We start from the raw sequence: 23,387 nt of genomic DNA, 5'->3' as shown, positions 1-23,387 counted from the left end.
ACACATCAGGATTATACTAGCTAGGCTGTGGATTTGCTAATTAATTCTGGAATATATTCAGATATAGACTGACATCTGATCAATAACCAACTGTGTTTTCCAGAACGTGTATGTGACCAACTACAAGCCATCACCCGTGGCCTTCAAATCATCTGGATTTGTACAATTCTCTGCCAAGTTGTCAGTCTTTGCTGCTGGAGCTGTCATGGTAAGTACTGTCCCCGAAACATATACAATATCTTCAGTTTAAAGTGTTACTAAACCCAGGACCCTGCATTCACTATATCCGCTCTCCCCGGACCCTGCATTCACTATATCCAGTCTCCACAGACCCTGCATTCACTATATCCAGTCTCCACAGACCCTGCATTCACTATATCCACTCTCCCCGGACCCTGCATTCACTATATCCGCTCTCCCCGGACCCTGCATTCACTATATCCAGTCTCCACAGACCCTGCATTCACTATATCTGGTCTCCCCGGACCCTGCATTCACTATATCTGGTCTCCACCGACCCTGCATTCACTATATCCGGTCTCCCCGGACCCTGCATTCACTATATCAACTCTCCCCAGACCCTGCATTCACTATATCCGGTCTCCACAGACCCTGCATTCACTATATCTGGTCTCCCCGGACCCCGCATTCACTATATCCGCTCTCCCCGGACCCGCATTCACTATATCCGCTCTCCCCGGACCCCGCATTCACTATATCCGCTCTCCCCGGACCCCGCATTCACTATATCCGCTCTCCCCGGACCCCGCATTCACTATATCCGGTCTCCCGGGACCCCGCATTCACTATATCCGGTCTCCCCGGACCCCGCATTCACTATATCCGCTCTCCCCGGACCCCGCATTCACTATATCCGGTCTCCCCGGACCCCGCATTCACTATATCCGCTCTCCCCGGACCCCGCATTCACTATATCCGCTCTCCCTGGACCCCGCATTCACTATATCCGCTCTCCCCGGACCCTGCATTCACTATATCCGCTCTCCCCGGACCCCGCATTCACTATATCTGGTCTCCCCGGACCCTGCATTCACTATATCCGCTCTCCCAGGACCCCGCATTCACTATATCCGGTCTCCCCGGACCCTGCATTCACTATATCTGGTCTCCCCAGACCCCGCATTCACTATATCTGGTCTCCCCGGACCCCGCATTCACTATATCCGCTCTCCCCGGACCCTGCATTCACTATATCCGGTCTCCCCGGACCCTGCATTCACTATATCCGGTCTCCCTGGACCCCGCATTCACTATATACGGTCTCCCTGGACCCCGCATACATAAGTAGAGGATCAAATCCTTTGGTTCTGCATTGAGTATAACAAGCATGCTTTACTCCATATATATACTGATTTTACTGTTGTGGGTTTAGTAGTAATAGAGCTACTTTGGAGGGCGAAGGTCTCATACTCATACAGCAATACTGATAAAGACATAAAAGGAAAAATGTTGCATAGTTGATAAGGTTGAATAAAGACCTCAACCAGTTCAACCTGTCTGGGTCTGTGTGTTTATGCTAAAACCATTTCCATATCTCTGTATATTATGTTCACTAAGAGTTTTTGACATTTTTCTCTGCTGACTCCACCCACTGTGGAAGGGAGTTCCACATCCTTTCCACTCTGACAATAAAGGACCCCCTACACAGTTTAAGGTTAAACAGCTTTTCCTCCAATTTCATTGAGTGACCTCAGTGACCGGAGACTGAATAGCTTCCTCCCCATACTAGAATCACCAGTAACCACTTCCAGTCCGGACACTTTCCCCCCCTTCCAGTCCGGACACTTTCCCCCCCTTCCAGTCCGGACACTTTCCCCCCCTTCCAGTCCGGACACTTTCCCCCCCCTTCCAGTCCAGACACTTTCCCCCCCTTCCAGTCCGGACACTTTCCCCCCCTTCCAGTCCGGACACTTTCCCCCACTTCCAGTCCGGACACTTTCACCCCCTTCCAGTCCGGACACTTCCCCCCCTTCCAGTCCGGACACTTTCCCCCCTTCCAGTCCGGACACTTTCCCCCCCCTTCCAGTCCGGACACTTTCCCCCCCTTCCAGTCCGGACACTTTCCCCCCTTCCAGTCCGGACACTTTCCCCCCCTTCCAGTCCGGACACTTTCCCCCCCTTCCAGTCCGGACACTTTCCCCCCCTTCCAGTCCAGACACTTCCCCCCCCTTCCAGTCCGGACACTTTCACCCCCTTCCTGTCCGGACACTTTCACCCCCTTCCAGTCCGGACACTTTCACCCCCTTCCAGTCCGGACACTTCCCCCCCTTCCAGTCCGGACACTTTCCCCCCCTTCCAGTCCGGACACTTTCCCCCCCTTCCAGTCCGGACACTTTCCCCCCCTTCCAGTCCGGACACTTTCCCCCCCTTCCAGTCCGGACACTTTCCCCCCCTTCCAGTCCGGACACTTTCCCCCCCTTCCAGCCCGGACACTTTCCCCCCCTTCCAGACCGGACACTTTCACCCCCTTCCTGTCCAGGCCAATTTTCAGCTTTCAGCGCTATCACACTTTGAATGACAATTACACGGTCATGCAACACTGTACCCATATGAATTTTTTTGCATTTTTTTGAGACAGATAAAACTTTATTTTGGTGGTATTTATTCACCACTGGGATTTTTATATTTTTTCTGTATAAATGAAAGTCCAAACATTTTGAAAAAAATAGTGTTTTTCTTATAAAATTTTGCAAATAAATAATCTTTCTTCATAAATCTTGGCCAAAATGTATTCAGTTATCTTTTTAGTAAAATAAAAATAACCCAAATTAGATTATAACCAAAAATTATTATTTTTCTAAATTTTTTTTTTACTTTTTTTTTAATATTTGTTTTTTGTTTTTTTTTTCAACATACTCTCACCGTAGCAGTACAGTGTCACCATAGAGACACTGTACTACTTGTGGGGGGTGATGAAGATTTCTTTTTTCTTTTTTTACACTGATTGCTTTTACACCCATAAAGGCTGTAAAAGCAATAATTTTTCCTTCTCTCTGGCTGCATTCCTGCAGCCATTGAGAATACTGTGCGAGCTGTGATTGGTCACAGTTTATCACATGGTACAAGGCTGTTGTGAAAAGCCCTGTACCATGTGACCTCTATACTCATTCTCAGATTTCACAAGTAGTAAGCAATGATGTTAGGAAGTGACATCTTGTTTACTACTGTTCATGTGATCACTGATTGGCCAATCAGTGACCACATGAATCGGAACTTCACACAGCGTACAGCGATCTGTGTTCACTGTGCCGTGCATTCCCGGGAAGTGCGCACAGGCAATGGATGCGGGGGGGAGTTTAGAAGCATCCACCCGCATCGGCAGCACTCCTGTCCGGCCGCTTATTGACATGGGCCTGATGGGAAGAGGTTAAGATATTTGTATGTTGCTATCATATCCGTTCTTAAAGCAGTAGTAAACCACAGCTGAAAAAAAAGGGTCCCGGGCAGTTTAGGTCATCATGTACTACTTGCACATTATGACAGACTTACCTGAAATGAAGCCCTCCAGTGGTGCTCTGTCACCGTTGTAAGCGCCTCCATCTTCACCAGGCTTGCGGGCACCAACGGTATGGATGGTTGAGCCACGATGACGTCACTTCTGCGCATCAATGTGGGAGTCACTCTTCAAGGCACAGGGGTCTGAAGGAACGGCAGGGGTATGTCATTCCTTCAGAGCGTATGCATTGGTGAGGTCACTGGCTGCTGCCACAGTAAATAACTCCTAAACAGTTCATGTATAGGAAATATTTACCATACCTTTAGGTAAGTGTGACTGGAGTCACCTTGGGTGGGGGGCCCATGGAACCCAGCTTACTTTGGAGAGGTGGGGGGACCCCGTCTCAGCTCCCCATATCCCTCTTATGTGTAAGTCAACCTGTGCCTGTTAGGGGTACAGGGTGATCTGTCCTAATATTGTGTAGACATGTTTAGGAGATAGGTGGGGGTTGTGGATTGTTTAATGCCATGTGTTTGCATCCCATTGTTCTATTGTGTGTGTTGCTTGGGAGCAAACTATTATGGGATGTATGCGTTTGTGTATTGGCTTGGTGGGGGGTGGCTGCTGGTGTTTCTCTTGTTGCTAGATGTGGTTTGCCCCGCCCTGTGTCATTATGCAGGGAGGGGGAATGGTCCCCCTGAATGTATATATCTTGTATCTGTGTTAAAATAAAGCAGTCTATTTCCTGGTTTTGCTTCAAGACTGGTGTCTAGTCTTGTATGGTCAGCGGTGGTGTCTGTGGTCGGTGTTTGGACAGGGAAGCGGGAGTCTAACGGAAGTACCCAAGTGCAGGGTCCGGTTCCGTTAGAGTAAGCATTCTTATAGGCTTACCTATAGGTAAAACTCAACCAAGGGAGCTTTCTCTCACTTTAAGCATCTCTTCTCCAGAGAGAATAAGTTGCATGTCTGTAGTCGTTCCTCATACCTGAAGCCTCCAACTTTCTCACTAGCTTTGTTGCCTGTAATATAAATGTAAGAATAGAATCATTTTATCAGCAGTTGAAATGTGATGAGTAGAAATATGTAATTGTAGATCTAGTTTATTTTCGTGTATTAAAGGTAAGTGTTCAGTATTCAGAGACATGTGTTCACCTATTAGCATCTGAAAGGACAGAGCAGCATCTAGTCAGGGGCGGACTTACCATTTGGAAACTCGGGCACTGCCTGAGGGCCCAGGGTCAGTAGGAAGGTCCATGAGATGCCCCTGGTACCTTTTTCATAGGCTTTTTTGAGTTTGGGCAAGGACACAAGGGCCCCATGATCCCCTATTGCCGGGGGGCCCCATGAGTTGTCAGTCCGCCCCTGCTTCTAAGCTAGAGTTATCACCTGGATGCCAATAAAACATTCTCACCTATGTAGCCAGAGCTTGCCACCTTCTTGAACCTCAATGAAGAATCATAGTTACATAGTTACACAGTTAGTCTGGCTGAAAAAATACAAAAGTCCATCCAGTTCAACCATAAAAAAAAAGTTATAATCCTACACCCACAGTTGATCCAGAGGAAGACAAAAAACCCAGCAAAGCACGATCCAATTTGCTCCTGCAGGGAAAAAATCCCTTACTGATCCCCCGAGAGGCAATCGGATATTCCCTGGATCAACTTTACCTATAAATGTTATATCCAGTTATATTCTGTGTATCCAAGAAAGAATCCAGGACTTTCCTACAGCAATCCACTGAGCTGGCCACAACCAACTCTCGAGGGAGTCTATTCCACATTTTTACAGCTCTCACTGTGAAGAAACATTTCCGTGTTTGGAGATTACATTTATTTTCCTCCAGATGTAAAGAGAGCTCCCTTGTCCTCTGTGATGACCTCAGGGGGAATAACTACACCGAGTTCACTATATGAACCACTGATGTATTATACATGGAGATCATATCCCCCCCTTATGTATTATACATGGAGATCATATCCCCCCTTATGTATTATACATGGAGATCATATCCCCGTTATGTATTATACATGGAGATCATATCCCCCCTAATGTATTATACATGGAGATCATATCCCCCCTAATGTATTATACATGGAGATCATATCCCCCCTTATGTATTATACATGGAGATCATATCCCCCCTTATGTATTATACATGGAGATCATATCCCCCCCTTATGTATTATACATGGTGATCATATCCCCCTTATGTATTATACATGGAGATCATATCCCCCCTTATGTATTATACATGGAGATCATATCTCCCCTTATGTATTATACATGGAGATCATATCCCCCCTTATGTATTATACATGGAGATCATATCCCCCTTATGTATTATACATGGAGATCATACCCCCCTTATGTATTATACATGGAGATCATATCCCCCCTTATGTATTATACATGGAGATCATATCCCCCCTTATGTATTATACATGGAGATCATATCCCCCTTATTTATTACACATGGTGATCATATCCCCCCTTCTGTATTATACATGGAGATCATATCCCCCTTATGTATTATACATGGAGATCATATCCCCCCTTATGTATTATATATGGAGATCATATCCCCCCTTATGTATTATACATGGAGATCATATCCCCCCTTATGTATTATACATGGAGATCATATCCCCCCTTATGTATTATACATGGTGATCATATCCCCCCTTATGTATTATACATGGTGATCATATCCCCCCTTATGTATTATACATGGAGATCATATCCCCCCTTATGTATTATACATGGTGATCATATCCCCCCTTATGTATTATACATGGAGATTGTATCCCCCCTCTTATGTATTATACATGGAGATCATATCCCCCTTATGTATTATACATGGAGATCATATCCCCCTAATCTCCTCTTCTCAAGAGAGAATAAATTCAGTCCCTCTAATCTTTCCTCATATCTGATCTCCTCTATGCCTCTTATCAGTTTGATTGCCCTTCTCTGTACTTTTTCCAGTTTCCCAATGTTGTTTTTCTGAATTGGTGCCCAAAACTGAACTGCATATTCCAGATGAGGTATTACTAATGATTTGTACCGGGGGGGGGGGGGGGAATGATATCTCTCTCTCTGGAGTCTATACCTCTTTTAATACAAGAGAGGATTTTGCTCTCTTTAGAACCCGCAGCTTGGCATTGCATGCCATTATTAAGCTTGTGATCTACCAGAACCTCCAGATCCTTCTCCACATTGACCCCCCGATCCTTCTCCACCACTGACCCCCCCAGTTGTACCCCCCTAGTATGTATGATGCATGTATATTCTTAGCCCCCAAGTGCAGAACCTTACATTTATCAACATTAAACCTCATTGGCCCCATAGTCCCCCAATTACACAGAGCATTGAGGTCGGCTTGTAAGTTGGAGACATCCTGTAAGGGCGTTATTCCCCGGCACAGCTTGGTGTCATCTGCAAAGGCTGAAATGGGACTTTTAATCCCAGACCCTATATTGTTTATAAGTATATTCAAAAGTAAGGATCCCAACACTTAACCTCGGGGTACACCACTGACACCCCGAGACCATTCAGAGTATGAATCATTAACCACTACTCTCTGAATACGATCTTTTAGCCAATTTTCTAACCATTTACAGACAGATTTTTCCAGCCTGTAGACTTTACCTTACACATTAGCCGTGTGTGGGGAACTGTGTCAAATGCTTTTGCAAAATCCAAGTATACCACGTCCACCGCTACCCCTCTGTCCAAGTATACCACGTCCACTGCCACCCATCTGTCCAAGTATACCACGTCCACAGCTACCCTTCTGTCCAAGTATACCACATCCACAGCCACCCCTCTGTCCAAGTATACCACGTCCACTGCCACCCCTCTGTCCAAGTATACCATGTCCACTGCCACCCCTCTGTCCAAGTATACCACGTCCACCACCACCCCTCTGTCCAAGGTGTTGCTTACCTCCTCATAAATAGAAATCAGATTTGTTTGACAACTTCTGTCTTTCATGAATCCATGCTGTCTGTTGCTTAACATATTTGTTTCCAGCAAGAACTCATCTATGTTGTCTTTTATTAAACTCTTCAGTATCTTCCCAACTAGAGAAGTCAAACTAAAAGTCTATAATTACTTGGTAAAGATTTTGACCCCTTTTTAAATATTGGCACCACATTGGCCTTACGCCAATCCAGTGGTACTATGCCAGTCATTAAAGTGTCCCTAAAAATTAGAAACAATGGCTTTGAAATGACAGAGCTCAATTCTTTAAGGCCCCGTGGGTGTCTGCCATCCGGTCCAGGTGCCTTATTCACCTTTATTCTGTCTAAATATTTTTGGATCATATCAATTGTGAGCCAATGTGGATCAACTGGAGCTGTGTCAGTACCATGTCCATTATGGACAAGAGCTCCCCCATGCTCCTTTGTATAAACAGAGCTGAAGAAGGTATTAAATAAATTTGCCTTCTCTTTGTCCCCAGTCACCCACTCTAGATTATTTTGTAAAGGGCCTACATGCTCAAACCGAACCTTTTTACTATTAATATATTGGAAGAATTTTTTTGGGTTGGTCCTGCTATCTTTTTCAATCTGTCATCCATTTTCAATTTTCTTTTCTTTATTTCCTTTTTGCATATTCTGTTATATTCTTTGTAATGTTTAAACAATGATAGCTTTCCTTCATTTTTTATATTTATTAAAAGCTCTTTTCTTATTATCTATAGCCTTTTTAACTTTGGCCGTAAGCCACATAGGTTTGAATTTTAGCCTTTTAAACTTGGTGCCCATGGGAATATATTTTGCAGTGTGGTCACATACAGTCTTTTTGAAGAACTCCCATTTCTGTGTTGTGTTCATCGATGCCAATATTCCCTCCCAGTCTAAGTCTTGGAGAGTCTTGGAAAATTAGCTCTCTTGAAATTGAGCATTTTTATTTTTCCCGTATGTCCTCGCTGTTTACAGCTAACAATAAATGAAATCATGTTATGGTCACTGCTACCCAGATGTTCTTTTATATGGACATTCATAATAAGCTCTGCATGGTTTGAGATTAAAAGGTCCAGCAGAGCATCATTCCTAGTAGGGGCCTCTATGAACTGTACCATAAAATTGTCCTGTAGTAGGTTTAAAAATGTTTGCCCTTTAACTGTTCCTGCAGTACCATTACTCCAGTCAGTTTCTGGGTAGTTAAAATCCCCCATTATTATCACTGTGCCAGCCCTTGCAGCCCTTTAGATCTGTGCAAGGAGCTGAGTTTCCACCTCCTCATTAATACTGGGAAGCCTATAACAAACTCCAATGATTACCTTTGTAGTACTCACCCCCTTGTGCGGTTCCACTCATAATAGTTTAGCCTCATCACACTCTCCATCAACTAGGTCTTCTTTCACACTCACTCTGAGATCACTTCTCACATAGAGACAGACACCACCACCTTTCCAATTTACCCCATCTCTCCGAAAGAGAACATATCCAGGAATATTAATGGCCCAGTCATGTGAAGAATAAAGCCAAGATTCAGCAATACCAATTAAATCATAGTTATGTTCATGCACCAAAGCTTCTAACTCACCTATTTTGCTTGGCAGACATCTGGCATTGGTGAACAAACACTTGCATGCTTGTGTAATGCATTGACACCTTGTTCACACGTGTTTTGCATATTTTCTATTTTCATACAAATGGTACCAATTCCGCTGGTTGTTTGTAAGATGGGAACATTCTTATCATCTGCCATAGCCTTCCCCCCCATCTTTCCCCATTCCACCTACCAATAAGTACTGACCCCTGTCTGATCTGTCTACCCCGTTATAATCTAATTCTCCCTCCCCCTATCCTAGTTTAAATACTCCTCCAGCCTTCCCATAAACCTCTCCCCCAGCACAGCAGACCCCTTCCATTTAGGTGCAGACCATCTCTAGCATATAGGTTGCACCCCAAAGAAAAGTCAGCCCAGTGCTCTAGAAACCCAAATCCTTCCCTCTTACACCAGGTCTTCAGCCATGCATTGAGTTCTCTAATCTCCCCCTGTCTTTCCTGAGTTGCGCATGGCACAGGTAATATTTCAGATAATATCACCTTGGAGGTCCTTCCCTTTAACTTGCAGCCTAGTTCTTTATATTGATTCTTAAGGAGCCTCCACCTTCCATGTATTCTGTCATTGGTTCCAACATGAACCAAGACAGCTGGGTCATGCCCAGCCCCTCCTGATAATTTATCAACCCGGTCCACCACATGCCAAACCCTGGCACCAGGGATACAGCAAACCATTCGGTTGAGGCAATCCTGGTGACAAATTATTCTATCAGTCCTTCTGATTATAGAATCCCCTACTACCACCAGCTGTCTAGGCCTTCCTGCACTACCCTCACCACCCCTCCCAGATGGTCTTCCCTCCCGGTTTTTAGGGATAGCAGTGACATCCAGGGCTTGCCACCCCCTAGTCCTAGAATCCCAGTCAGTTTGGCTACAAGAGTCAGTAGGAGACCAAGAGAAGGCTCTGGAATGTCTGCCAGCTTTGAGTTATATCAATTGATCAGAGGAATCTATTTCATCTCTCATAAAAGCTAAAATATTAGTTGCAGAGAGATGGAAATAATTCCTTCTGATTGGACACACTGTAGGCTCCATCTACATGTAAAACTGTATTTGTAGCCTCTAGAATACCAGAGAACCACCCAAAACGGTTATATGGTGCCTGATTGCAACATGATTGTGACCAATGATTGGTATTGTCGTGATCAGACTGATGCGCTGGTGTCGGAAATCCTATCCCTGATCCAGTGATCCAAACCGTTCTTGGCCCATGGAGCTCTGGGCACTTCAGAACACAGAACGTCCTGTGGGCTGGCACAGGAACATCTCCCAGGGTTGATTGGCCAAGGGCTAAAGTCCAGCCCACATCCATATTTCAATAAATTGAGGACCCTTAAATATGGACAGTGTGATTCGTAAGGAGCTGGTTCCATATGGCTGGCAATTCGCGGACTTTCTTCATAGTGAATAGCCAATTGTGTGTCTTTTTGTCTTGTTTGTACTTTCTGTAACTCTTTTCTTAGTACATATTTTATGCACTGCCCACTTTCAGGATATTAAATCATAAAATTAATAATGACTTTTGTGTACTTAAGCTCGGGCTCATATCTCTGGAGAGATTGTTGTATTGTAGTGTCTATGTGATCGGTCTAAGTTCATTGCCAATCTGTATGCAAATGCACTGCGTGTTGGCAGATTGTAAAGTAGCAGATCTGTCAGACGGAGATCTGTGTGTATTTGGTGGCCCAGCAGACCAGTCTACGGAAAAACTGTTGGGTGGTGGAAAGCTACCGTTTGTTGTGTGTCTGGTGTGTGGGGTGTGTGGACAGTGGATGAGTGATTAACACCGAGGTTCTAGCTTGTAGGATAGCTGTAGGAATCCTAGAAGGGTGTGCCAATTGCTAGACTGCTCCCCAACCCTTAGAGTTCACCAGATTGTAGATAAGATTCGTATCTACCTGTGTGTGGTCAGCCAGCTAGATTGGAGTGGAGTCTCCCTCTAGTGGTGACCAGAGGTAGTGAGGGCTGTGAAAGTGTATCATGGCCAGTCTTATATGCTCAAGTCCCCCTCATTCCCTCTTTACCCCAAGTCATGGGTGGACCACCCTTTGGTTAGCTAGACGTGTGGTTTTATCCATGACATTACCCTTCTCTGGACTCTCTCTAGTTCCAGCACATCCTTCCTGAGGGCTGGTGACCAGAACTGGATGGCATACTCAAGATGTGGCCACAGTTTGGTAAAGTGGTTCAATCATAGTTTTACCTCCGGAGTAAATCCCCTTTTTAAGGCATGATAACATTCTCCTTGTTTTGCTTGGGATGGCATGCCATTTCTGAACCTGTGATCCACTAGGACCCCCAAATCTTTTTCCATTCGGGATTCTGCCAAAGGTTCTCCCTCTAGTGAGTAACTTGCATTCATATTTTAGCCCCCAAGTGCATTGATTAAATTTTTCTACATTAAACCTCAATTGTCATGTAGTTGACCACACCTTTATTTTATTGAGGTCTTTGTGTGAAGTTTCTACATTTTGCTGTGTATGTACTGAAAAAAAAAATATAGGTTGCTATTGCTAATTTCTCCTCCTGTGAATACTAGCTCCCTGGCTGTCATACTGGTCCTATGGTTTTAGTACTGTCAGTTGCCCAACCAGCACAAGTATACAGATTAACAGTTTATTTTTCACTTGCTTGTCCTTGGTCAGCGATTCAAAGATTGAAAACCAGAGGCAGGAAAGCTACAAGTATTTATAGAAGAAGGTTGTGGTTTTCACAACTGGCTGTGTTCATACTGGTGAGATTTATTGTGGTGACCATTGTTACTGGGAAAGGAAGTGATGGGAAACCTAAAATTGTATGATGTATACAACCGTAATACAAAAAAACCAACATTTACAAATAATTAAAAAAAAAAAAACTGTAAAAAGCCAGCAAATGCCAACTCGTGTTTGTAAACAAAGCAGCTGGGGATTTCCTTATCCTAGATGAGGGTCTGGTATAAATGTCAATAAGAGTCCCCCACATGAAAAAAGAAAATGGCTTAGGGGCAAGGGATTCCCTCAAAAAAAATATAAAAAACACTTTTCCTTAGAGATGTTCTGTTATGGCCCCAATAAACAAAAAAAAAGAACAATGCTTGAGTCCCTTACATCCCAAATTCCATACCAAACCCTGATTTGAGCATGTAATCTAGCAGGCCAGAAAGGGGTGTGAAAAATTTATTATTATTATACAGGGTTTATAGCGCCAACAGTTTGCTCAGCGCTTTACAATATAAGGGAGACAGTACAATTACAATACATTTCAGTACAGAAGGAATATGAGGGCCCGGCTCATGGAGCTTACAATCTAAAGGATGTGGCCTTCCTTCCTGAACCATACCAGGCCACATGTTCTTACCATGGGGGCCCCCCCACCTGGTAAAGCAACTTGACCACGTGTTGATGAGCAAAAGGGCCTCTTCCTCACAACACTGGCCCACTGCTTGTGGGGGTCTGCATCAGAAGCCCCCTTTGACAATAAGGGAGCCCCTAGATACAAGGCACTCCTGTTCGTGAGAAGGGGGGTGTATAAACTTAGAGTGCTCAGCAAGTTCTTTATTAACTAAATATATAAATAAATTATATACACAGTGTGTGTGTGTATATAATATATTGTGACAGTGTGGCGATCTGTCACAATATAAAAAGGATGTTTCACCCGGGATTCTCAACAAAGCAGGTTGAGGGGCTCCAGGGTACTTGTTTGATGCAGAGGAAAGTGGCTTTTCACTTTCCTCATTTGTTTGTAGTGTCCATTTTGGGACCTGGAGCCTGGAGATTTCAAAGTGATTTGAGAGGGATGAAATCTCCAATCCTGGGACCAGGTTTTGGGAATGGTCAGGAGACTGATTGGTCAGGTGTGCATGGCTCTCTTCTAGAGTCAGGCCCAGGGTTCTGGGCTCCACCCCAGCAGACAGGAGGTCAGTGCCCAGGAGTCAGGAGGGCTCCACCTAGGAGAGGTGGAAGCCAGAGCAGCAAGGGGCTGCTAGCTGTGTGCTAAAAGCCATTTTGGAAGGAGTCTATAGGAGACCGCTGTGAGCCTAAAGTGGAAGCCTACAAGCCAGGAGGCTGAATATTTGTTTCATTTGGTTGATGGTGGATACCCCTGCGTGGGAAGCATGTTGTGAAACTTTCTTTTAAATAAAATTGGGCTAAAAAGCCTTTAAAAAAAGAATAAAGCAAGTGGCTGTGAGCTGAAAAACTCTACCATTTGATGCTAGTTCCCACAATATATATATATAACAAAGTCTCGCACCTTCCAGGCTTGTTTTCCGCCTCTGGCATCTCTGCAAGAGCTGGAACGTTTTTTGCATGAAGAATATCAGATTCCATTATCCACCATTCAAGACTTGGCCATAATTTTGTCCAACCTCCTGTATGTACATGAATACACATATACATACAGTATCTCCCAGAAGTGAGTCCCCCCCTCACATTTTTGTAAATATTTGATTCTATCTTTTCATGTGACAACACTGAAGAAATGACACTTTGCTACAATGTGACGTAGTCAGTGTACAGCTTGTATAACATGTAAATTTGCTGTCCCCTCAAAATAACTCAACACAAGGCCATTAATGTCTAAACCACTGGCAACAAACATGAGTCCACCCCTAAGTGACAAAGTCCAATTTGGACCCAAAGTGTTAATATTTTGTGTGGCCACCATTATTTTCCAGCACTGCCTTAACCCTCTTGGGCATGGAGGTCACCAGAGCTTCACAGTTTGCCACTGGAGTCCTCTTCCACTCCTCCATGACGACATCATGGAGCTGGTGGATGTTAGAGACCTTGCGCTCCTCCACCTTCCATTTGAGGATGCCCCACAGATGCTCAATAGGGTTTAGGTCTGGAGACATGCTTGGCCAGTCCATCACCTTTACCCTCAGCTTCTTTAGCAAGGCATTGGTGGTCTTGGAGGTGTGTTTGGGGTCGATATCATGTTGGAATACTGCCCTGTGGCCCAGTCTCCGAAGGGAGGGGTTCATTCTCTGCTTCAGTATGTCACAGTACATGTTGGTATTCATGGTTCCCTCAATGAACTGTAGCCCCCCAGTGCTGGCAGCACTCATGCAGCCCCAGACCATGACACTCCCACCACCATGCTTGACGGTAGGGAAGACAAACTTGTCTTTGTACTCCTCACCTGGTTGCCGCCACACACACTTGACACCATCTGAACCAAATCAGTTTATCTTGGTGTCATCAGACCACAGGACACGGTTCCAGTAATCCATGTCCTTAGTCTGCTTGTCTTCAGCAAACTGTTTGTGGGCTTTCTTGTGCATCATCTTTAGAAGAGGCTTCCTTCTGGGATGACAGCCATGCAGACCAATTTGATGCGGTGTGCGGCGTATGGTCTGAGCACTGACCGGCTGACCCCTTCAACCTCTGCAGCAATGCTGGCAGCACCTATATGTCTATTTCCCAAAGAAATGGATATGACGCTGAGCACGTGTACTCAACTTCTTTGGTCGACCATGGCGAAGCCTGTTCTGAGTGGAACCTGTCCTGTTAAACCGCTATATGGTCTTGGCCACCATGCTGCAGCTCAGTTTCAGGGTCTTGGCAATCTTTATGTAGAGCAGCAATTCTTTTTTTCAGATCCTCAGAGAGTTCTTTGCCATGAGGTGCCATATTGAACTTCCAGTGACCAGTATGAGAGAATGAGAGCGATAACACCAAATTTAACACACCTGCTCCCCATTCACACCTGAGACCTTGTAACACTAACGAGTCACATGACACCAGGGAGGGAAAATGGCTAATTGGGCCCAATTTGGACCTTGTCACTTAGGGGTGGACTCACTTTTGTTGCCAGCGGTTTAGACATTAATGGCGGTGTGTTGAGTTATTTTGAGGGGACAGCAAATTTACATGTTATACAAGCTGTACACTGACTACGTCACATTGTAACAAAGTGTCATTTCTTCAGTGTTGTCACATGAAAAGATAGAATCAAATATTTACAAAAATGTGAGGAGTGGACTCACTTCTGGGAGATACTGTATGTACTGTATTTGTATATGTGTATGTGTGTACATACAGGAGGTTGGACAAAATTATGGCCAATATAAGTCTTGAATGGTGGATAATGGAATCTGATATCACTCTTCATGCAAAAACCGCTCCAGCTCTTGCAGAGATGCTGGTGGCGGAAAACAAGCCTGGAAGGTGCAAGACTATGTCTGCATGCTCATCAAACATGATTTGACAACACCAGCTGTGTGAATCAGAGTATTATCGTCTTGATCTTTGGGAAACAATGTCTGCAGCATGGGGTGCACATGGTTGGCCAAAATTTGTACTTAGTCACTGGCAGTGACTCTACCTTTCAAGGTGATGATGAGGCCTACAGAATACCAAGATATGGCTGCCCAAACCATAATTGCACTGCCACCATACTTACCGTTGGCACAGGATAGTCCTGGTCATGAGCTTGTTCGCCACAGGCAAATACATCTGATGGTTGGGAACAGTGTGAAGCTCCATTCATTGACCATATTAGTCTTCCATTGATCTATAGTCCATGATTTATGGATGTTGCACCACTCTCTCCTCTTCTGAGCATTAATATTGGTCGCTAGTGGTTTGGCAATTGCAGCTCCTCCAGGAATGCTTTGGTTATGGAGTTCTCTCTGCACAGTTTTTGTGGACTTTGGAAGACTGAGATTGAGCTCTTCAGTCACTTTTGCAGAAGTTGTTTCCTTATTTCACCAAAGTGAGGCTTCTCACCTGTTAGCTAAGTGTCTCATCACACAGCGGAAGCAAAATAATATTGCATCACTTCCACTTTCAATTCAAAACATCTAACAGTAAATGAAAGGTGGGGTCTCCCGGGTAGTTCTAGTTTGGATTGTCTTAAAGGAAGGTCTACAGTACAACAACTTCACTGCTGAAATAACTCTTCAATAAAAAAATTCCAGTAACAATTTCAGGAAAAGAAATCCAGCAATTAGTGGTAATATCATTAACAGATGGAGTACTACCAAATCTTCAAGCTTTTCATATCTGATCTTTTTACAGGGTGCCTGGGCCAACTTCTCACTGCCATTCTAATCACAGTAATTCTTTCTGGAGAAATGCTATTTTGCATCTGGAGAGGTGAGTTTAGAACCCCCTAAAACAATATGTATAAGTGTGTGTCAACATACTGGCAGGATAGGCATCTTCTGCTGGCAAATTGGAGTATATCAGGAGAGGAGAGTTATAGAGGAAGGAGCGGAGTCCTCCAGCAGAGCAGAGTATTTCAGGAGAGGAGTTATAGAGGAAGGAGCGGAGTCCTCCAGCAGTGCAGAGTATTTCAGGAGAGGAGGGTTATAGAGGAAGGAGCGGAGTCCTCCAGCAGCGCAGAGTATTTCAGGAGAGGAGAGTTATAGAGGAAGGAGCGGAGTTCTCCAGCAGCGCAGAGTATTTCAGGAGAGGAGGGTTATAGAGGAAGGAGCGGAGTCCTCCGGCAGCGCAGAGTATTTCAGGAAAGGAGAGTTATAGAGGAAGGAGAGGAGTCCTCCGGCAGAGCAGAGTATCTCAGGAGAGGAGAGTTATAGAGGAAGGAGCGGAGTCCTCCAGCAGCGCAGAGTATCTCAGGAGAGGAGAGTTATAGAGGAAGGAGCGGAGTCCTCCAGCAGAGCAGAGTATTTCAGGAGAGGAGAGTTATAGAGGAAGGAGCGGAGTCCTCCAGCAGCGCAGAGTATTTCAGGAGAGGAGAGTTATAGAGGAAGGGGCGGAGTCCTCCAGCAGAGCAGAGTATTTTAGGAGAGGAGAGTTATAGAGGAAGGGGCGGAGTCCTCCAGCAGTGCAGAGTATTTCAGGAGAGGAGAGTTATAGAGGAAGGAGCGGAGTCCTCCGGCAGTGCAGAGTATTTCAGGAGAGGAGAGTTATAGAGGAAGGAGCGGAGTCCTCCGGCAGTGCAGAGTATTTCAGGAGAGGAGAGTCATAGAGGAAGGAGCGGAGTCCTCCGGCAGTGCAGAGTATTTCAGGAGAGGAGAGTCATAGAGGAAGGAGCGGAGTCCTCCAGCAGTGCAGAGTATTTCAGGAGAGGAGAGTTATAGAGGAAGGAGCGGAGACCTCCAGCAGAGCAGAGTATTTCAGGAGAGGAGAGTTATAGAGGAAGGAGCGGAGTCCTCCAGCAGCGCAGAGTATTTCAGGAGTGGAGAGTTATAGAGGAAGGAGCGGAGTACTCCAGCAGCGCAGAGTATTTCAGGAGAGGAGAGTTATAGAGGAAGGAGAGGAGTCCTCCGGCAGTGCAGAGTATTTCAGGAGAGGAGGGTTATAGAGGAAGGAGCGGAGTCCTCCGGCAGTGCAGAGTATTTCAGGAGAGGAGGATTATAGAGGAAGGACCTATATAATGCAGACCACAGAGCTTAATTTAAACACATATTTGATATCCACAGCATATAAACACGGAAGATCTGGGTTCCACAACGCTGATATCAATGCCCCCGTACCTACTGCTCAGCGTGAAGAAGGAAGTCCAGATGAATCGGGAGGAAGAGGTATTTTCACAGGTAACCTAACTGCTACCTAAACACCAGTGAAGCAGGAAATTATAAAAAATGCAATAAAAGGTTAATAATCACTAAGATACTGTACTAACAGCAAATGAGCTGACTCCTAATCCATTCTAGCAAAACCTAGATCAAAATCTTGTAATTATATTTCTGCTTCTGCACCGTATGGATAAACAGACATTGGGTAAACTTATAGAACTATTAAGTATTATTATTAGTAATACTATAAATGTGTTCCTATTTCTTAAATAGGTAATTCAAAATGGCGGTCCTAAATTACTCTGGATTTGTATCTTCAAAGTCTGTTAGACTTAGACCTCACCACAATTGTTAAGATCGGAAATTGCCGCACATGTAAAAAATAACTCCTTTAGATTTACTAGCAAACTTGGAAGTGACCTGCATGTGTAGGAGTGCATATCTCACTGACGACATGGGTACTGGGGTGTGAGGTGCGTGTGCTGGAGTTCAGGTTGCACTGGTAACATGGATACTGGGGAGTGAAATGTGTGTGATGAAGTGCAGACTGAACTGACGACATGGATACTGGGGATTGAGATGTGTGTGATGAAGTGCAGACTGAACTGACGACATGGATACTGAGGAATGAGATATTTGTGATGTAGTGCAGACTGAACTGATGACAGGGATACTGGGGAGTGAGGTGCATTTACTGGACTGGAGATCTCAACTGTGACATGGATACTGAGGAGTGAAATATGTGTGATGTAGTGCAGACTGAACTGATGATATGGATACTGGGGAGTGAGATATATGTGATGTAGTGCAGACTGAACTGACGACAGGGATACTGGGGACTGAGATGTGTGTGATGTAGTGCAGACTGAACTGATGACATGGATACTGGGGAGTGAGATGTGTGTGATGAAGTGCAGACTGAACTGACGACATGGATACTGAGGAATGAGATATTTGTGATGTAGTGCAGACTGAACTGATGACATGGATACTGGGGATTGAGATGTGTGTGATGAAGTGCAGACTGAACTGACGACAGGGATACTGGGGAGTGAGATGTGTGTGATGAAGTGCAGACTGAACTGACGACATGGATACTGAGGAATGAGATATTTGTGATGTAGTGCAGACTGAACTGATGACATGGATACTGGGGATTGAGATGTGTGTGATGAAGTGCAGACTGAACTGACGACAGGGATACTGGGGAGTGAGATGTGTGATGAAGTGAAGACTGAACTGATGACATGGATACTGGGGAGTGAGATGTGTGATGAAGTGCAGACTGAACGGACGACAGGGATACTGGGGATTGAGATGTGTGTGATGAAGTGCAGACTGAACTGACGACATGGATACTGAGGAATGAGATATTTGTGATGTAGTGCAGACTGAACTGATGACATGGATACTGGGGATTGAGATGTGTGTGATAAAGTGCAGACTGAACTGACGACATGGATACTGGGGATTGAGATGTGTGTGATGAAGTGCAGACTGAACTGACGACATGGATACTGAGGAATGAGATATTTGTGATGTAGTGCAGACTGAACTGATGACAGGGATACTGGGGAGTGAGGTGCATTTACTGGACTGGAGATCTCAACTGTGACATGGATACTGAGGAGTGAAATATGTGTGATGTAGTGCAGACTGAACTGATGATATGGATACTGGGGAGTGAGATATATGTGATGTAGTGCAGACTGAACTGACGACAGGGATACTGGGGAGTGAGATGTGTGTGATGTAGTGCAGACTGAACTGATGACATGGATACTGGGGAGTGAGATGTGTGATGAAGTGCAGACTGAACTGACGACATGGATACTGAGGAGTGAGATGTGTGTGATGTAGTGCAGACTGAACTGATGATATGGATACTGGGGAGTGAGATGTGTGTGATGAAGTGCAGACTGAACTGACGACATGGATACTGAGGAGTGAGATGTGTGTGATGTAGTGCAGACTGAACTGACGACATGGATACTGGGGACTGAGATATGTGTGATGTAGTGCAGACTGAACTGACGACATGGATACTGGGGACTGAGATATGTGTGATGTAGTGCAGACTGAACTGACGACATGGATACTGGGGAGTGAGGTGCATTTACTGGGCTGGAGATCTCAACTGTGACATGGATACTGAGGAGTGTTTACTGGACCCCAGATCTCACTGGTGATATTGGGAGCTGAGAGGTGTGTACTGGAGTGCAGATTTTACTTGTGACATGAATAGTGGGGTGTGAGGGAGGTGTTTTGGAGTGCAGACTTCACTTGTGACACTGATACTGGGGAGTTAGGCATTTGTACTGGAGTGCAGTGATGGCATGAATACTAGGGAGTGAAATCTGGGTGCATTAAAGCAGTTTGCATGGATACTGGGGAGTGAACTGTATATACTGTAGTGCAGGTCTCACTGGTGACATGGGTAGTTTGGAATTAGTGGTATGTTTCGGAGTGCAGATCTCACTGGTGACATGGATACTGGGGAGTGAGTTGTGTTTTGGAGGACAGATCTCACTGGTGACATGGATGGTATGGTGTTAGCAGTGTGTTTCGGAGTGCAGGTCTAACTGTTGACATGGATACTGGGGAGTTAGTTGTGTTTTGGAGGACAGATCTCATTGGTGACATGGATACTGGAGAGTGAGCTGTGTACTGGATCTCAATGGTAGAATGGATATTGGAATGTGAGTTGTGTGCTAGAGCCTAGATCCCATTTGTGATAGACACAGTGAGCTGTGTATGTCAGAATACAGCTATCTCCTACCACGTGAACCCTGTGGAGAGGGCTGTGGGTGCTAGAGTCAGGATCTCTCTTCTTTCTTCCATATTGTGCAGGAAAAAAGTAACTTTTAAAAATGTCACTGATTCATCAAATGGCCCACAGCAAGAAGTCGTCAAGAGGCTTACAATTGATTTTAACTCAAAAACAAGTAGGTGGGATATTTTATTTCACTAAAAACAAAAACAAAAAAAAAAAACAGTCAATACCAACACCTAAGAAAAGGGATATAGAATCCTCACACACTGGTCTAGAGACCCCAGTATCCTTCATACTTTCTCACCATCCCTATCTGCAACTTACTGACAATGTGGTGAAGGGGAAGGCACATTTCTCCGTACATTCTGGGCTTCTCCCAAACTTACCACTTTCTGAAAAGCAGTGTAAATCATAGCACAAAAAAAGTTACAACATACCACACCAACCAATCTTCTTTTTATTCCCCCACAATACAATTCAAAATAACATATTGATACTCTCTAATCAGCACCCTGATAAATACGGCTAAATCTTGCCTTCCAGCTAATTAGCAGAGACAAGAACCCCCAACCTTACAACAGTGGGTTACCCAAATACATTAAAGCTTTCTCCTCAGCTATAAAGGGAAGGAAGAAGTACAGCCCTGACCAAAAGTTTTGAGAATGATTGTCAGGGTCAAGGTGTCAAGAAGGACAGCAAAGAAGCCACTTCTCTCCAGGAAAAACATCCAGGACAGACTGATATTCTGAAAAAGGTACAGTAATTGGACTGCTGAGGACTGGGGTAAAGTCATTTTCTCTGATGAATCCCCTTTTTGATTGTTTGGGGCATCCAGAAAAAACCTTGTCCAGAAAAGAAATGATGAGCACTACCAAGGGTGGACTGACAACTCATGGGGCCCCCGGGTAACGGGATCATGGGGCCCCTGAGTCCTTTCCCAAACTTAAAAAAGCCTATGAAAAAGGTACCAGGGGCATCTCATGGGGCCCCCTACTGACGCTGGGCTCTCAGGCAGTGCCCGAGTTTCTAAATGGTCAGTCCACCCCTGAGTGCTACCATCAGTCCTGTGTCATGCCAACAAAAAACATCCTGAGATTATTCATGTGTGGTGTTGCCTCTCATCCAAGGGAGTGGACTCAATCAGTTTTGCCTAAGAACACAGCCATAAATAAAAAATGGTACAAAAACATCATCCGAGTGCAACTTCTCCCAACCATCCAAGAACAGTTTGGTGACAAATAATGTCTTTTCCACCATGATGGAGCACCTTGCCATAAGGCAAAAAGTGATAACTAAGTGGCTTGGGGAACAAAACATTGAAATGTTAGGTCCATGGCCAGGAAACTCCCCAGACCTTATTCCCATTATGAACTTGGGGTCAATCCACAAGAGGTGGGTGAACAAAAAAAACCCCCACAAATTCTGACAAACTTCAAGCATTGATTATGCAAGAATGGGCTGCCATCAGTCTGGTTGCGGCCCAGAAGTGGATTGAAAGCATGCCGGGGCGAATTGCAGAGGTCTTGAAAAAGAAGGGCCAACACTGCAAATATTGACTTTTTGCATAAACTTAATGTATTTGTCAATAAAAGCCTCTGACACGTATGAAATGCTGTAATTATACTTCAATATACCATAGTAACATCTGAAAAAAAAGATCTAAAAACACTGAAACAGCAGACTTTATGAAAATTAATACCTGTGTCATTCCCAAATATTTTGGCCAGGGCTGTGATTCTGTTAGAATGTTTTCACATCCTCAAGAGAATACCTGGAAGTTCTGGTCTCTAGTATGGGAGATCAATCCAACAAATTCTAATATCCTAAACCTATCCAATCCAATCCCATCATTATGTAAACGACAAACCAGAAAGTAAAAGGGACTACTAGCCCCACCTTCCCTCTCACCACATGGGCTATAGCAGAGAGAATGATGGGTCTCAGAAATATTATAGCAACCAACAGTCACATGTGTTCAGTCCAGGCATGCACAGATGAAAGGTTCTGTAGAAATGTGTTGTTCGTAGAAAAGTGTGCAGCAGAATGATCCACCATTACTTGCTATACCTTGCAGGAAACTGAAGGCACCCAGCAGTACCATGCTCTGCCCACAGCCCACTTTTCCAGATACATCTCTCACTAGTTCTCACTAGAGACTGTCAGGTTACATAATGGGTTGCCATTCCCCCCGGCATATTAGGCTCTCACAATGCAGTTGATCAAGGCTGTCAGCACCTGTGGTAGTGAGCCCTTGTAGATACTCAACTTGGGGTTCCCCAGAGCGTGGAGTCTAAGCCCCAGCCTGCTTCTTCACCAGAGCCCCTGATGGTGGGGATGGACTTGCAGCAAGCTGGGACCAGGTTGCTGCCCCCAGGTATGCCCAGCTGTGGTTGAGGAGACCGCTCATGGGAGCAGAGTATAATGGGAGGAGGCAAACGGAATCCGATAGGCTAGCCGATGCAAGGACAGGCAGAAAACAAGCAAGGTCAGAGAACGAAGCCGGGGTCGGTACACAAGTAGTCAATATAGGATGCAGGAAATAGCAACACACAGGAGCTCCAACAACTAGGAAGTTGCTCAGGCAAAGTGGGCTGGACTGAGCATGTCTTATATAGACAAGCAAACTAGGAGGTGGGCCAGGAAGTGATGGAAGGGAAGGAAATAAAACCCAGAGAATAGCAGACAACGCTCATAGGTGAGCACAGACAAACCACACATGTGAAAGGAATCAGGAGCAGCAAGGAGGTAAGAATAAACAAACGAGGCTGCTGGCTAACTTGTGCCAAAGGCATCAAAGCTAAATGTTTAGGTGCACTGACCCTTTTGGCAAGAAGCAACTCAAGACCACCCAGATCTTGTGCAAGGCCCCACTTACCACCATTGCACCAACAAGAAGGACCCCTCTTGCAAAAACTGCACCACTTTGCACTTCTGCACTCATCTACACCACACTGTGCCCACTTTTGCACCAGCCATCCCCACATCCAGGCACAGTTTTGCACCATCCAGCAACAAGGCTTCATTTTGCAACCACCAACACTGCAAAATCATGCACGTCCATGGTCTCTGACCCTGCATCCTAAGGCGCTTCTGAATTCACATCGGTTAAAC

The 23,387-nt window shown here is 45.0% G+C and overlaps 1 protein-coding gene and 1 long non-coding RNA gene across 3 annotated transcripts in view; one reads left to right on the top strand and one right to left on the bottom strand.

Annotated features, from left to right (window-relative positions):
* LOC149435040 (uncharacterized) overlaps positions 1-23,387 on the bottom strand; it is a 214,676-nt gene that overhangs the window by 59,120 nt on the left and 132,169 nt on the right. The window lies entirely within an intron of this gene.
* Positions 1-23,387, top strand: part of LOC149435041 (uncharacterized) — a 71,299-nt gene that overhangs the window by 7,875 nt on the left and 40,037 nt on the right. The window contains exons 4-6 of the mRNA XM_089663069.1: positions 104-208; positions 16,041-16,118; positions 17,408-17,509. Coding sequence (XP_089519195.1) covers positions 104-208; positions 16,041-16,118; positions 17,408-17,509 — 285 coding nt within the window. The remainder of the gene's footprint in view (positions 1-103; positions 209-16,040; positions 16,119-17,407; positions 17,510-23,387) is intronic.

This window comes from Staurois parvus, unplaced genomic scaffold, assembly GCF_062004578.1.
Source record: "Staurois parvus isolate SC_StPar_1 unplaced genomic scaffold, SC_StPar_1.0 ptg001621l, whole genome shotgun sequence".
In the NCBI taxonomy this organism is placed as follows: domain Eukaryota; kingdom Metazoa; phylum Chordata; class Amphibia; order Anura; family Ranidae; genus Staurois; species Staurois parvus.
The sequence above is the reverse complement of the archived record's forward strand: the minus strand, read 5'-3'. Positions and strand labels throughout refer to the sequence as shown.